Source organism: Melozone crissalis, unplaced genomic scaffold (assembly GCF_028551555.1).
Source record: "Melozone crissalis strain CALT ecotype California unplaced genomic scaffold, PUWL_Pcris_2 ptg000106l_1, whole genome shotgun sequence".
Taxonomy (NCBI): domain Eukaryota; kingdom Metazoa; phylum Chordata; class Aves; order Passeriformes; family Passerellidae; genus Melozone; species Melozone crissalis.
The window spans coordinates 435226-450051 of NW_026535883.1; the positions used below are offsets into that span (position 1 = coordinate 435226).

Here is a 14826-nt window from a genome sequence, read left to right on the forward strand (position 1 = left end):
AGGGGTTTTTTTCTTTCAGAAGGTAAAACATAAAAGGGAAGTGGCTTTAAAGGAAAAAAAAAAGCTGTTTTCGTGTGCTGATTGCAAGACAGTGCTGATAAAAATATCCTTTGCTCGCTGAGTTTCAGTGGGGATGGGGGGGATCAACGCGGTGTTTGTTGCTTTAGAAAAAAGCCAAGATAAACCGAAAAGCTGCACAAAATAATCCCAGTCAAACCCTGCCTGTTGTTTCCAACATGAAGCTGCATTTGGGAGAGAAATGGTGCCAAGGAGAGAGGAAATGATGTGGCCCAGGCAGGGGGTTTCAAGGATATCATGAAATATTGAGGGAAGGTCTCATCATCCCAAGGCCTTGGCAGGGTTGGTTGTGGCAGGTCCCTGGAGCAAGGCAGGAAAGTCCTTGGGATCCTCATCCCACTGTGGATATCAGGAAAAAAAATCTTCCCCAAAAGGGTGGTCAGGCTGCCACAGCTGCCCAGGGAATGCTGGAATTGCCATCCCTGGAGGGATTTAAAAGCCACGTGGATGTGGCACTTGGGGACATTGGTCAGTGGTGGCCTTGGCAGTGCTGGGAAACCATTGGAATCAATTTTGGAAGCTTTTCCAACCTAAACTATTCCCATTCTAAACATTTTGGTGCCACGAACTGGAACAACAAAGCGCAGACATCCCAGCTCTAAAGAAGATGTTTATTCAGGTCCTGCAGGCGGCATCGCACGTATGATACAATAATACAGTCATTTAGTATGGTACAGAAATAATTAAAAACTTTACAGCTCATTACAAAGTCTCTTTGGATTTCAGCTCATTTAAAGTACACGGAGCCCCTGCAGTGTCTGACCCTGGCAGGGCCACACGAGCTCCGGGGAACCCAACAATGGGATCACGGCTTGGGAACGGTGGAGAGGGCAGAAACCAAAGATGGACACGGGACATGGAGGAACAAGACACTTGATGGTGACCCCACTGGAGGTGTTGTGAAGTGTGACCAGCCCACACCGTTCCTCACCACCTCATTCCCTAAAATCCAGGCACCCCGAGGCCGCAGCCCTGGGATAAGGCACTGGGAAAACGAAATGCTGTGCAAAGAATCGGAGGAACCAGCGGTGGGAGCATCACCATGGACAGGGCTGGACAACCCCCAGGCCCTGCTCAGGTGGGGTCCCACTCCTGTGGGGAGCAAGGAGGGGGTTCTGCCTTTGTAGGAGATGGTGTTGGACGTTCCACCCCAGCCAAGGACAAACCCCTCTGTTCAAGGGCCCGGGCGGTGCCACCACACAGAATTTGCTTCTGTTCCTTCTCCTCAACTCAACAACACCATGGAACAGCAAAGGGCCAGAACCTCGGGGTGAGCAGGCTTGATTTTGGACATGGAGAGCAAAACACCTCAAGAGCTGAACCTAACACAGGAAAAAGGCGTGGCTTGGCTTGAGAAAACCCCAAAAGGTCCCTCTGAGCAGCCTCCTCTTGGCTGGCCTGGTGCCACAGAAACCCTGTGGGGAGGAGGGACCCCCAGCCCTGCAAACACAGGGGGGATGGAGCCTTTCCAGCCCACCAACACCATTTCCCAAGAATCTGAGACCCACCCACAATCCAGGGACACAGCCAGCAGGACTGAACCCCCGAGAGACACCAGAGGAGATGAGACACTCAACACAAATGACACTCTCCTGCATTAAATATTCTTCTTCCCTGTATAAAGTGCATGAAAATCTTGGAAAAAATCTGCATAGCTATTCACACACCAGCCTCAGGGCTGGGTGGTTCCAGTTAAGAGCACCTCCTCCTTCAGGCTGAGAGTAGAGCTTTTCTAATATTGTCAGTAAAAAATAGATATTATTACCTCCATGATGCTTTTTACCTCTTTTCTGGTCACTTGGCTTAACTGGGGTGAAGTAACAGATGGCTTTGAGCAGAGGAATGTGCACTCAATGTGCCAAAAATCTGAAAAACACCTTTAGGAAAACACCTCACGTGCCCAGGAAAGCTGTGAGGGAGCAGGAGAGAGTCAGGGAACCCTCCAGGAACACCCTCATGGCCAAATTTGATGGTTTTGGCTTTCTGGAGCTCGTGCTGCATCAGGCTGATTTTAGGGTGCAATCTGAGGAGAGGTTTTGTTTCCAAAGTCAGGGGAAACGGTGAAAAGCAGGAGAGCTCTGAGCAAGGTCCTCCCTCCACGAAGGCACCACGGGCTCCTTGTGCCAGAGGATTCCTGGAATCTCCCCAGATTTGCTGCCAGGAGCAGTTATCCCAGAGGAGGGATATCCCACAGTTATCCCAGAGGAGGGATATCCCACAGTTATCCCAACAGGTGTGGGCTGCTCTAAGCACCCTTCACACCCCTCCCTGTGGTTCTGCAGCACAACTGAGGGTGGGAGGAGAGGGAATCCAGCCTGGATCAGGTGTGCAAACACCAAACCACGGCCAGGGCTGGAGCCCAAACAGGCCAGAGGAGTTCATAACCAGCAGCAGAAACAGAGAACCACCAACCCAGCTCCTGCCCGTCTCTCCTGCAGCCTGGACACCTTTCCCTGGGGAAATCCTGCATTCCCAGACAGCAGCACAAGAAAAGAGGCGTCAAAAGGACTTGGAGGTTCCTCCCTTTGCATCTCCCCTAAAGGGGGCACTGAGCAAACAGGGAGGAGTTTTAAAGACATCCCTAAACCCAAGTATCTGAAATGCTGAGACTAAAAACACACAACTCTGGGGAGGGGCTGCCTCACGTCAGCGTCTTCCGGCAGCCCATCAGAACAAAGTGCAATTAAAAACACGGTCAGGGTGGAGCTCAGGGAACCAACAAGGCAGTGTAAGAGGCATCAAATTAATTAGTGGGTGGTCTTTCATTGGCAAGACTCCTCAGACCCCAAAACGAAGAGTTTCACTGTATGGGTTGTGTTCATAAAACCGGTTTTAATTTTAAAACCTGGGATTTCAGCATCAGAATTCTTTACTACCAAATTCCTCCCCCATCATGGTGTGGATGGACAGGAGCTTCGTGCAAAGGGAAAAAGAGGGAAAACTGTACACTAAAAATATCTTTAAAAAGCTGCTCTGTACATTTTATATTAAGATTTCTTGAGGAAAATTTAGGAAACACTGAAACTACTTACACCAAAAGCTGGAAGGATACACAACCCCTGGCAGTTCTACGCAGGCTGCATCGGAACCCAGCCCGCTTATTTCTGCTACAGATTAGTTTCTATTTTAATTTTATTCCTTCTGCATAAATGATATTAATTACAGTAAATCAGCATAATTATCTCCTTCACTAAGCATCCCTATCTCCTTTGATACCAATGGAGCTTTCCCTTGGACCTCGGAACCAGATGTTTAAGGCACTTGGATACCCACGGGCAGCGACTGGAGAGATATTAAAGTTTAATCATTAATTTAGCATCCTAAATAGTCCCCACATAGCTAAAACATCTATTGCTCAGGCCGTCCAATCCCCCCATGATAACTAAACACGATATAAACAGCTCAGGATAAAAAAATCTGTGGCTTTTCAGGATTTGATAGGAAAACAAGCGTTGGCCGATCCATGCGCGAACACACGGACAGGGACAGATACCCTGTGCCACAGGCAGCTAAAAACCAGCCACAAATAAAATCAAGTTTGATAAAAGCCAGCCCAAACCTCCCCCTTTCCAAGAGAGAGGCAGGTTCTGGGGATGACAGAGGCACCTCCTCTTTGGATGTGCGCTCGGGATGGTGCTGGGAGAGCTCCTCTGTGGGGGATGATTGTAAAGCGCAAACATTTCATGTTTTAAAAGAATAAATAAAAATAAATAGACTGGATTGATCCTGTTATGAGGGCAGAGACACCCTGCTTGGCAAAATTCTGAGCGTCTCCAAAGGCTGGGTGGGAACAGGGGAGCACTTCAGTGCTGACACCTCTGCAAAAATCAAAAATCCTCATGGCCCACAGGGACGAACCAAGGAGACGGTCCTGCCACTCTGGGGCAAAGGAGAGAGGGGATCCTGTCATGGTGAGAGCAAACATTAAATGGATCAAAAATCAAAAATAGAGCTGGCCATGGGCTTTCTCCCATTCCCAACAAACCAGCGGGGAAGCCCACACTGCTTTCCACAGGAGAGTGGGATAACGGGGCAGTGATCCAAACAGGCACTGGGCCCAGCCACATAACCCAAGGGCTGCTGCTTCTTTAAACAAAGGGACTTTGGGGGTTCTTTATCTCCAAACAAAGTTCTGCTTTCACTTTTCTGCCTGTTTGGAATCATTCCCACCTTGCCCTTTCACGGCGGATTACACGATACCAACACAGCTCTTAGGGAATTACAGTAGAGCTGTTGCTGTGGGGAGGCTCTTCAGGAACTGCCCTGCACTTCCAGGGAAGCACTGGTGCCTGGGGAGGATTTTGTGGCTGTTGGGAATCTGTGGTTTGACCAATTTTCCTCTGAAAGGAGGAAGAGAAGGAGCTCATTACACCCACCCAGCGCCGGCTGCCGTCGGTTGCCCCCGGAGGCGTCGGGATTTGGGACAGGAAACGAAGGATCCAGCACCACGACGAGGCAAAGAATTATCATGTCAATCACCCAGAGCAGAGAGAACAAACCCTTCATCAGTGTTTGCCACCAACTGGAAGTTGGGACGGGTTGGTTTCGCTTCCCGAAGCCACCGGCTCCCCCGGCCGCCATCCCAGGGCGTTTGCTGGGCTGGGATCTCTCAGTTCGCCCAGGATTTCCGGTTCTCTGCGTTCTTCTGGCTCTTCTCCAGTCTCAGCGTGGACCCTCCCTCTGCCTTGGCCAGGGCTGTGAGGGAGGCCAGGTTGGAGGCTGACCCGGAGAAGTTCCCGCTCCTCCTGTTCTCGGCTCCCTGCAGCCTCAGGCCGGAGCTGCGGCGCCGCGCGGGGCCCGCGGCCCTCCGGACCCTGCCCGGCTTCACCAGCAACCCATAGCCTGGGTTACACCTGAAATACTGCTTCCCCCCGATGGAGCCGTCGTTCTTGCCTGCAACAAGAGAATCGGGGAGTCACAGACTGGTTTGGGAAGGGTCAAATCCCATCCCGGTCCAACCCGGCACCTTCCGCTGTCCCTGGGTGCTCCAAGACCCGTCCAGCCTGGCCTTGGACACTTCACGGATGGGGAAGCCACAGGGATGGATATTTTCCTACAAAATGGGTTTTATTCTGTGCAAATTGGTGCTACTGCAAGGAAAAAGTGCAGAGAGGGAGAACAACTGGTCCCTAAAAATACACCATGGAGGTAAAATTTCCCTGCTGAACCCCAGCAAGTGATTCTGGATGGGACACTCTGCCTTGTCCTTCCATCCCACTTGCTCTATAATTTCTCCAGAAGTGGTAAATAATCACTTCTATTACCCAAGTACCAGGAAGGAAGGAAAAACAGACATTTAAAAGAGATTTTGGCATTCTGATGTTTGAAGTTGAGGATTATCACTCTTGCCAGGTTGTAAACCCTCCACAGAACAGGAAGGATAATTTCTCTAACTGGTGCTGTTGAGATCTTTCTATTTCTCATTTTAGATAATTTAAAATTCTCAGGGGAACTGTTCAGGGATTGCTTCCATCCATAAAGGGAAGGTGGAAAGATCCAACAGCTCTTTAAATGACATAAAGTCACAGCTTTGGCTTTTGGGGTGTTTCTTTTCTCCTTCCACCATCAGCACGTTGGGACCCTCACGTGGCCAGGACTTGGATTTCCATGTCCCTAGAGTTCTATCCCTGTTTGCAGTGTGACAAAGACACCACTTTGTGACCACCTTCCCCAGGTGAAGCTGCAGATGTGCCACGTTCCAACAAATCAGGGTCTTATTCCTTGTGGAAAGAGAATGGGGTGAAAAAAAAATTCCAGCAACATCAGCAGCTGAGTCTTCAGCAGGCCAAAAATCTCCTGACTTTTCCATGGAAGCTGCTGCTTACTGGGATGTTACAGAATCAGCACTGGAGCAGCCTGACAAAGGGAAGGTGACCTTCCAAAACTGAAATGAATCTGTAAATTTATATATATTTTTTTTTAAATGAGGCACAAACCCAGGACTGAGGAACTACTACAGCTTGCAAAAGGATCAAGAGCTCCAGTTTGCTTTCCAGGATGGAAAACTCCAGAGAGTTTTCTGAAAGCAGCTGGGAAGTCACTGCCCAGTTCAGCTCTGATGAGGACATGGAGGGCCACAGGGAGATTTGGGATTTCTGGATCCTGGACAGTGTTAAACAGTGGATGAACTGCTCCAACCCCAAATGTGCAGCAGGGAGGAGCTTGGGCTCCCTGGGATGTGCTGATTCTCCACCCAGCCTGGGAATGCTGCACTTGGCTGAAAAGATTGGAATAAGGAGTTTTTCATGCCCTGGGTAACCCAAATTCTCTCACTGTCACTGCACCTCTCCTGGATTTTCCACTGGCACTCCCTGACTTCCCCCAATCCTGGAGAGGATTTCCAAAAAATCCTGGAAGCTCTAAATTCTGGGAGCTCCACAGCTGTACAGGTAAGAGTCAGGCAGGGATGACAAATGAGATGCTGAAAGAAACCTCAAATTATCTGTATGACCTGGTGGTCAGGGGATGATAATTTCCTACTGCTTTTCACATATACAGGGGTGCATATAACATATATCTATACCTATACCTATATCTATATCTATATCTATATCTATATCTATATCTATATAGAGTGTATATATAGTGTGTGTATATATATACACTATATATATATATACACTATATATATGTATACTCTATATATACACACACAGAAATAGTCTTTTGCAATTTCAAAGCTTACTTTAAAATAAAATCCTATTACCTCCTAATACCTATTAAGAGACTTTGCAACTCATTTAGCCTAAATGTCCCTTTGAGCTAAATCCCACAACTCCTGTTGTGCTTTGAACACCCTCATCCTCACAGCAAAAGTCCAGAACAGAATCCTATGGACACAAGGCTTGCCCTGCAGCTGCTGCATGGAAAAGGAATCCTGATTCCTACTTCCAGTGTGAGAAACCAAAGAAGTGATTGAAAATGGGCAGTCAGGGATCACAGAATAGTTTGGGTTGGGATCTCAAAGGGTTGGGAAAAGATGACAGCAGGGAAGACCTTTTACATCTTCCTTTTCAAAATGCCTCCTGCAATGAGCAATTAACCCCCCAGTGGGTAATAAACCCCCCCAAAAAAGCAGCTTTAGGATGAGCTCTGCCAGCTGGGACACACCAGCTGCTTCCCACCTGACCCAGGGGATGTTTTACCTGCAGGAAAATCCAGCTCCACACCAACCCATGTTCCTTCCTGGAAGTCTGTGGGCCCGATGTACCGGACAGTGCCCGTCTTATTGGTGCCAACTGTGACATATTCTCCCTCTTTCAGCCACTCAGGAATTTCATTGGCATCTTCCGAGTCAGAAGTCACCTCCAGTTTCTCCTCTGCTGTCTCTGAGCCGTTGTGGTTCAGTCCACGGGCACTGGAGGTGCTCTTTTCTCCTTCCTGCTGCTCTTCTGTGCCCAGGGAACTGGTGGGGTCTGATCCCAGCATGCTGGTGAAGGATCTCAGCTCTGATGTTTTCACCTTCTGGATTTTGAAGGGCGAGGCTGCAGCAGCGCTGGGCTGGTCGGGATGAGCTTTGGGAAACCCCAGTTCTGAAGCCCCAGGGGATGTTTCCTTTTTCCTGGCTGACTCCACTGATTGTTTGGATATTGACTCCTTTGGAGTGGAGGTAGAGACAAGAGGTTTTGCGTCAGTGGCTGCAGAGGCATCGCTCCCCTGCTCGCTGGGACAAGGAGAAGTGCACGACTTCCCATTCACTTCAGGGCTGTCCCTCTGTTTGTGGGGAGCACTTGGAAGGCTGAAGGTGGGGGGATTCTCCCTCTTTGTGGCCACAGAGCCCTCAGGAGCCCTGTCCTGCACATCAACAGGGACCTGAGCCCCTGCAGGAGCAGGGCAGTCACTCCCTGCAGGTGTTGGAGCTCCCGGCTGAGCCCCAGCGTCGCTTCCCGCTGCCAGGGCCTCGGACAGGGTGGCTGTGGAGACACTGTGGGAGAAATACCCACTGGAGGCTTCACTGAGGGGGCTGGGAGGGCCCTCCTGGCAGTCCTGGCCCTGGGTGTCCCCTGTGGGCTGCTGCAAAGGCACTTTGGGTGTCTTCTCCACACTCTTGTCCGCCTCGGGCGTCTGCGCCACCGTTTCCTGCTTTGCTGCTTCCTCTTGGTTCATCTGAAACACAGGGGGAGAGGGGCTGTGTCATCCAAAACATCTGGGCCCAAAGCACAGATCTCACACCTCTGGCAAGCACCAAGGCTTTGAGCTTATCTAAATCCCTGTGCAGCTGCCAGGGGCAGAAGATGGAAGCTGATCCCCAGTCAGCCCTGCCGGCGTGGGAGGATTGTCAGTCAGTCCTGCCATTAATAAGGGAAGTGTCAACCCCAAGAAATACACTCCCCAGTATTTACTGAAGAATTATTTATATTACAGGAGTGGTCATTTGCTGTTTGAACAGCAGGATTTATATGGAATGGGAAGCAGCCATGATCCATAAGTCTCTCACAGTTATTTGGCTTAACTCTCAGGGTGGATAAATCATCCCCCCGCACCTAAAGTGTCATTTCTGTCCCCATTTCCAAATGCCATTCCCACCTCAGAGCCACCAGCACCTTGCACTTCCAGAGGATGAAATTAACTGCACCTCATGAGATTAACAGCCCATTTCAGTGATGTATTTCTTGGCTGTAAAGTTTACTAAATCTGATAGATCAATATCTTTTGCCAGCACATGTACTCTAAAAGATTAGGATGTCTCTAAATCTCTTTGGGAAGGAGGGAGGGGGGAGAGTGCTAATAGGAAGGGGGGGTGGAAAAAGAGGTTGGAAAAGGGAAGATTTGAACAAATCCTGTCTCAGGTGAACATTTTTGTTTATTATTCACAATTTTGTGATTTCTCCCATCTAGTGTCCCAAACGACAGGATTTTCAGCTTATTCCCAAAATGCCTTTTCCACTGGAAACTTAAGCAGCATTTGAAGAAAGAGGGATTTGACTGGATTACTAGAATTTCAGAACCAAAGGTTTGCTAAGTAAAATGTAATTTAAAAAAAAATAAATTTTTCTAACAAATATTCCAGCAGATGAAAAACATATTGTTCACTTTGCTATGGCAAGGGTGGTGTCCATGTGGACTCAGGAGCTTTGCTCTTTCTCTGGATTTTCCCTTTGGATAACACAGAGTTTTCTAAGACAATAAAAGCACAGTGGGAGGAAGCTGATGTGCTGCTCAGGACACTGAAATTCTGCTGGAAAATGGGAGATCACAGGCTCTATTTTCTCTCCAGCTTAGCAAGAGTTTTTCCATGGTATCATGGCAAAAATGGGGAATTAAGCTCCACACTTAGAACAGCCACATCCTGCTTATAGACACTGTCAGAGCCTAGAAATTTTCCTTTTTAAAGCAGCAAACCAGATAAATTTCAGCTAATTATCTGCTAATGCTTTCAAATATCAAAGTGGAAGCAGGAATAGGAGAGGAGGTTTTAGCAGGACCTGAAACACCCAGCAGAATTTCAGTCTCACAGCCAGGCAGCAGCACAAGTGCAACAGGTTTAAAACAGCTGAAGCTTTGGCCACCTCTGGCAGGTGAAATTAAAAATGTTATCCTCACATCTTGGGATGTGCTCACCTGTTTCATCCTTGCAGCACTGGCCTCCAGACTGGCTGGCTGAACCATAATTCGTGGGACAGCCTGGGGGGAGGGAAATGAAGAGAAATCAGTCAATGAAAGGATTAAATATTGGCAAACTGGTAAATGTTAAGGCTTGCATTTGAAATTTTGGGATCCTAAGCAAAGCTTTGTCATGAAAGGATGGAAAACTAAATTTTCAGTAGTTGAAATGGAGTTTGTCAAAAAAAAAAAAAAAAAGAGGGAGAGAGGCTTTTTACATAGGCAGAGAGGATGGTTTTAAGCTAAAAAAGATTTAGGTTAGATACCAGGATAGAATTGTTCCCTGTGAGGGTGGTCAGGCCCTGGCACAGGTTAACCAGAGAAGCTGTGGCTGCCCCTGGATCACTGGAAATGTTCCAAAACCACCTGGATGTGGCACCTGAGGACATGGACTGGTCCTGACCATGGGGGTGGTGCTGGACTTGATCTTCAAGGCTTTTTCCAACCTTAAGGATCTCTGGTTTGATCTCCAGAACTCTTTCTCCTTTTCCAGTCTCTAAATTCAGTTTGGACCTGATCATTACTGGCTTTAACACAAAAAGGAAGGCAGAATCCAGGTCTGTGCATCCCCTTTTAGGGGAGGACATTCCTCCTGGCACTGACAATGAATGGCCCTCACTTGCTCCACATTCAGGTTTTTATGTTGCAGATTTGAAATAATCCCTCTCCTGAGAGCAGAGCAGCACACTGTGACACCTGATATAAATCTGAGGTGATGCTGCTGGCTTGGGCTGTCACACAGCAGGGGAAGGAGCCACCAGAGCAGTGGAGAACCTCAGGAAAGGGAACATGAAGAGAAGGAGAGAGGAGAAAAAGGCAGAAAAATCTCTTCAGCACTGTTAAATAATGCACTGCAAGGGCAGGTTCAGGCTCTGAGGGGCAGAGCTCCTTAAGGGAGACACATTACACCATTTGGGAGCTGCCTGCTTTTATTATTTATTTTTTTCCCAAGGATTCCTTCTGTACAAACACACAGGCTGAGTTCTGATTTTGAGAACTCAGCACTGAAATCTTCCAGCTGAAGAGTGAGGAACCTTCTCTTGCATCCCTTCTGAGCCCAGTAAAGCAGGGACTTGACTGATCTTACCCTCAAGAGGAATAGACATGGGAGAGAGGAACAACTTTTATTTATACAGAGATTGTGCCAGGCATTAAAAAACCAAAATGCTTCAAGGTAGAAAATAAAAAGACAAAGAAATGGACAAAACCCCAAGAGGGTCACCAAATAAATATTTTAAAGACATTAAAGCTTCAGTTCAATAAAAGGAAGCAGGAGAGGAGGGGTTTTGGCTTGTTCCTAAACCTGCCAAATGAAAATTCACCACTGGAACGGGGCTCAGGGCAATCTGGCTCTGTTTGGGGTGCAGAGGTTTGGGCATTTTGAGATCCTCACTGGGTCAGGACCTGGGGCTCCAGCAAGCAGATGGATCAGAATAAACCAATGAAGAACCCCTGCAAAGTTTAGGTTTTATAAAATTTGTCCAGCCTTATTATCCAGAAATAAGGACTCAGAATTAGAATAAGGAGAAGTATTGAAAGCACTTAAATCAGTTCCTTTGAATCTCTTTAAAACCAATAAATAAAATGTTTGTTTGGGTTTTTTATCTCTCAGAATAAACCAATGAAGAACCCCTGCAAAGTTTAGGTTTTATAAAATTTGTCCAGACTTATTATCCAGAAATAAGCACTCAGAATTGGAATAAGGAAAAGTACTTAAAGCAGTTAAATCAGTTCCTTTGATTCCCTTTTCTCCCTTTAATACAAATAAATAAATAAAATGGTTTTTTGGGTTTTTTATCTCTCAGAATAAACCAATGAAGAACCCCTGCAAAGTTGAGGTTTTATAAAATTTGTCCAGACTTATTATCCAGAAATAAGCACTCAGAGTTAGAATAAGGAGAAATATTTAAAGCAGCTAAATAAATTCATTTGATTCCCTTTTCTCCCTTTAAAACAAATAAATAAAATGTTTGTTTGGGTTTTTTATCTCTCCAAAACCTCCAATATTACAGCCTGCAAATCCCCAAAAATCTAAAAATCCAGTTGGCATCATACAGCAAAAGAAAGAAAACCATTAGGTTTTAATCACTCCTCATCAAATTCTCCTCCTGAAAGGATGACAGATCTCCAAACTACAGAAAATTTGCCAAGCAAAGTTTAGAAAAACAGGGAGAAAAAAGGAATTCTGAGGGGGGTCCTGACAAGAAGCAGCAGGGCAGGAACCCCCTCAGAGGGCACCACAGCAGACCTGTGGGATGAAATGCAGTCAAATTCCTTGGGGAATTTGAAAACAAAGTGTTGGGACTATCTGGGAAGACACTGCTGGATGAAAAATATTTCTGGATCCAGAGCCAAATTCTATCATTAAATGTTTGTAGGCAGTGGCTGTTAATCTTGATGTATTTATCCAGGAGCCTTTTACAGTGATGGATTCAGGCAGGATTTCTTCAACCAAGCTGACAAAACACAAGGGTGAGGGAGAACATGAAAGCTTTTCCCTTTAAAGCACCTTTGATTGTCTGAAGAGCTGCTGCTCTATGCAGGGAGGTGATGAGGATACAAAAAGCTGCACATGCCCCAGGTGGGTGCACTCACATCCCAGAAATCCCCCAAGGGATGGGATGGTCCCACACTTTGGGAAGGAGGGGAGGAAATGGGGGAATTCTGCCCCTCTCAGGTGAGACCCCACCTGCAGAGCTGCCCCAGCCCTGGGGCCAACAGCAGGAGGATGTGGAGCTGCTGGAACAAGTCCAGAGGAGGCCACAGAGATGCTCCAAGGGCTGGAGCCCCTCTGCTCTGGGATAAAGGCTGGGAGAGCTGGGAGGGTTCACCTGGAGAGGAGAAGGATCCAGGGAGAGCTCAGAGCCCCTTGCAGGGCCTATAGGGGCTCCAGGAGAGCTGGAGAGGGACTGGGGACAAAGGGAAATGGCTTCAGACTAAAAAAAGGTGGAGATTTGGGTGGGATATTGGGAAGGAATTGTTCCCTGTGAGGGTGGGGAGGCCCTGAGGTTGCCCAGAGAAGCTGTGGCTGCCCCTGGATCCCTGGAAGTGTCCAAGGCCAGGCTGGAGAGGGCTTGGAGCAACCTGGGATGGTGGAAGGTGCCCTTGTCCTGTCCCTCCATCCCTTGTCCCCAGTCCCTCTCCAGCTCTCCTGGAGCCCCTTTAGGCCCTGGAAGGGGCTCTGAGCTCTCCCTGGATCCTTCTCTTCTCCAGGGGTGCTCTCTGAGAGGTCCCTTTGCACAATCTCTGAGGTGACCAAAGCAGAGCCCAACCTGCCTCACTGGTGAGCTTGAAGAGCAAAAGCATTTCTGTGTCACTCCTCAGTTACAGAGACACCAACATCAATCCTGAATGAACATTTTTTATCCCATATATTCCACATCTATATAATGGCCACCTCTTCAAAGAGCTCAGCAAAACACATTTGGTATTTCTGTGTCATTAAGCACTTTGTGAAATGCCTCTGGCAGCAGTGACTGATGCCTTCAGTGCAAAGCCTTTGATTTGGTGTCACTTGGATGAAAATCCCTCAGCATTAACACCCAATATGCAGAAAGTTCAGTGGCATTTAAGAGAACAAATCAGGCCAGTGCAGCCAAGAATTGCCCTGTGAATGCCAGGAATGGCTTAGCCAAGGTTGATACAATCCTAAAGGGATTTTACCCCAAACTTCCACTGCTCTTTTTGCTTTCCCATCCCCAGACAGGAGGGGCTGAGCCCAAGGACCCTCCCACTGACACTGTCATGGTCCCATCACTATTTAACAGCAGCTATTGGGAGCTTCTGCAGCAAAACAGAGATTTAAATTCATTAAACAGAGATTTAAATCAGTTTGGAGCATTCAGGATAAAATATTTCCAAAAGGTGTGCATGGGACTGCAGGGACAATTCCAAATTCCCTAGGACACAGCCCAAAAGAAAAGATTTAATTTTTAAAAGTTACCCCCTGCCCCAACAATTATAATTTTGAAAATTATTTTAAAATTGATTGCAAAGTCATTAATCACTCAAATATAGAATCTCCCACCTTCCACAAGGAGATCTGAAATCCAGTGCAAGTTAATTTGTTGGGATTTTTTCTGTGTTTGCTCATTTCATAAATACACACTCCGTATTTAAATATTAACCCAAACAACTCCCTCTTATTCCACAGCCCCTATGTGAAATGTCTCAGCCTGTAATAAGACATCAGAATTCCCCATTTCTAGTACAATTTATACAAAATTAACCACACCATTTCCTCTGCAGCTCAATTACTTCATTTCTAGGTCCTGGAAGATAAAAAGAGTAATTCATACCCATTTTTAAGTTAGTTTACAAAGAAATTCGAGTGGTTTGAAACTTCCAAAGCCAGTTTTCCACACTCATACTCATCAAAAACTATTTGTATTTGAGGATGACAGGGAAAACCAAGCTCAGAAAAGAAATCAAAACACCAACAACTGAGTCACAAGGAGACACACGAGCTCTGCTGACTGCAGCATCCAAATGATTTTTTCACTTGGAACTCTGAAGGAAAAAAAAGCCTTCAAGATGTTAAAGAAGGTTCTCTGAGGCCACATTATTTACATTTGATTAAGGAATGTCAGTTCTAGCAATTATACTGTGCACCAGGCCCATCCATGAAACTGTTATTTTTTAATGGACTGCCAGAAAAGGGTTTTGTCTATTTAGAAAGCCTTTCATTAACTGCATTTCATTAGTTTTTAAGATTAATTTCCATGCCTGCATCAGAAGGTGGAAGGGAAAGAAGTGACAGCTGCCCTCTCCATGTGGCTACACCATAAAGCAAAAATGAATTTTATGGAAATTCAAAGAGTTTATCTTTTTTGTTGTTTTATTTTAAGTAAATCTGTAACTCAAGATCTCTCTCTCAAGACATCTGAGCATCCAAAAAGATTCTTGGAGAGGAAGGTGACCAAAATCCACTCACCAAATGGGCCACAGGAATTTCCTTCTGCCACAGCAATTCCAAAACCCCAGAAACTGGAATTTAATGTGTCCATTTTTAATGTCAGCACCCAGTGATGCCCTGAAATGTGATTACACAGTTCCTGGAAAGCCATGGGGTCAAAAGGGAAAAGAACAAGAATTCTGCTTGGTGCACACTGGGAAAGCCTCAGCATGTGAATAAAAAAGAGGAGT

At 46.7% G+C, this 14826-nt stretch overlaps 1 protein-coding gene across 2 annotated transcripts in view; it reads right to left on the bottom strand.

Moving 5' to 3' along the window:
* Nucleotides 1–2278: 2278 nt before the first annotated feature.
* KIF13B (kinesin family member 13B) overlaps nucleotides 2279–14826 on the bottom strand; it is a 123592-nt gene continuing 111044 nt past the window's right edge. For both annotated transcript variants that reach the window (XM_054291693.1, XM_054291692.1), the window contains 3 exons: nucleotides 9640–9702; nucleotides 7224–8184; nucleotides 2279–4971 (listed from right to left, as the gene is read on the bottom strand). In XM_054291693.1, coding sequence (XP_054147668.1) covers nucleotides 4688–4971; nucleotides 7224–8184; nucleotides 9640–9702 — 1308 coding nt within the window. In that variant the 3' untranslated portion in view covers nucleotides 2279–4687. The remainder of the gene's footprint in view (nucleotides 4972–7223; nucleotides 8185–9639; nucleotides 9703–14826) is intronic.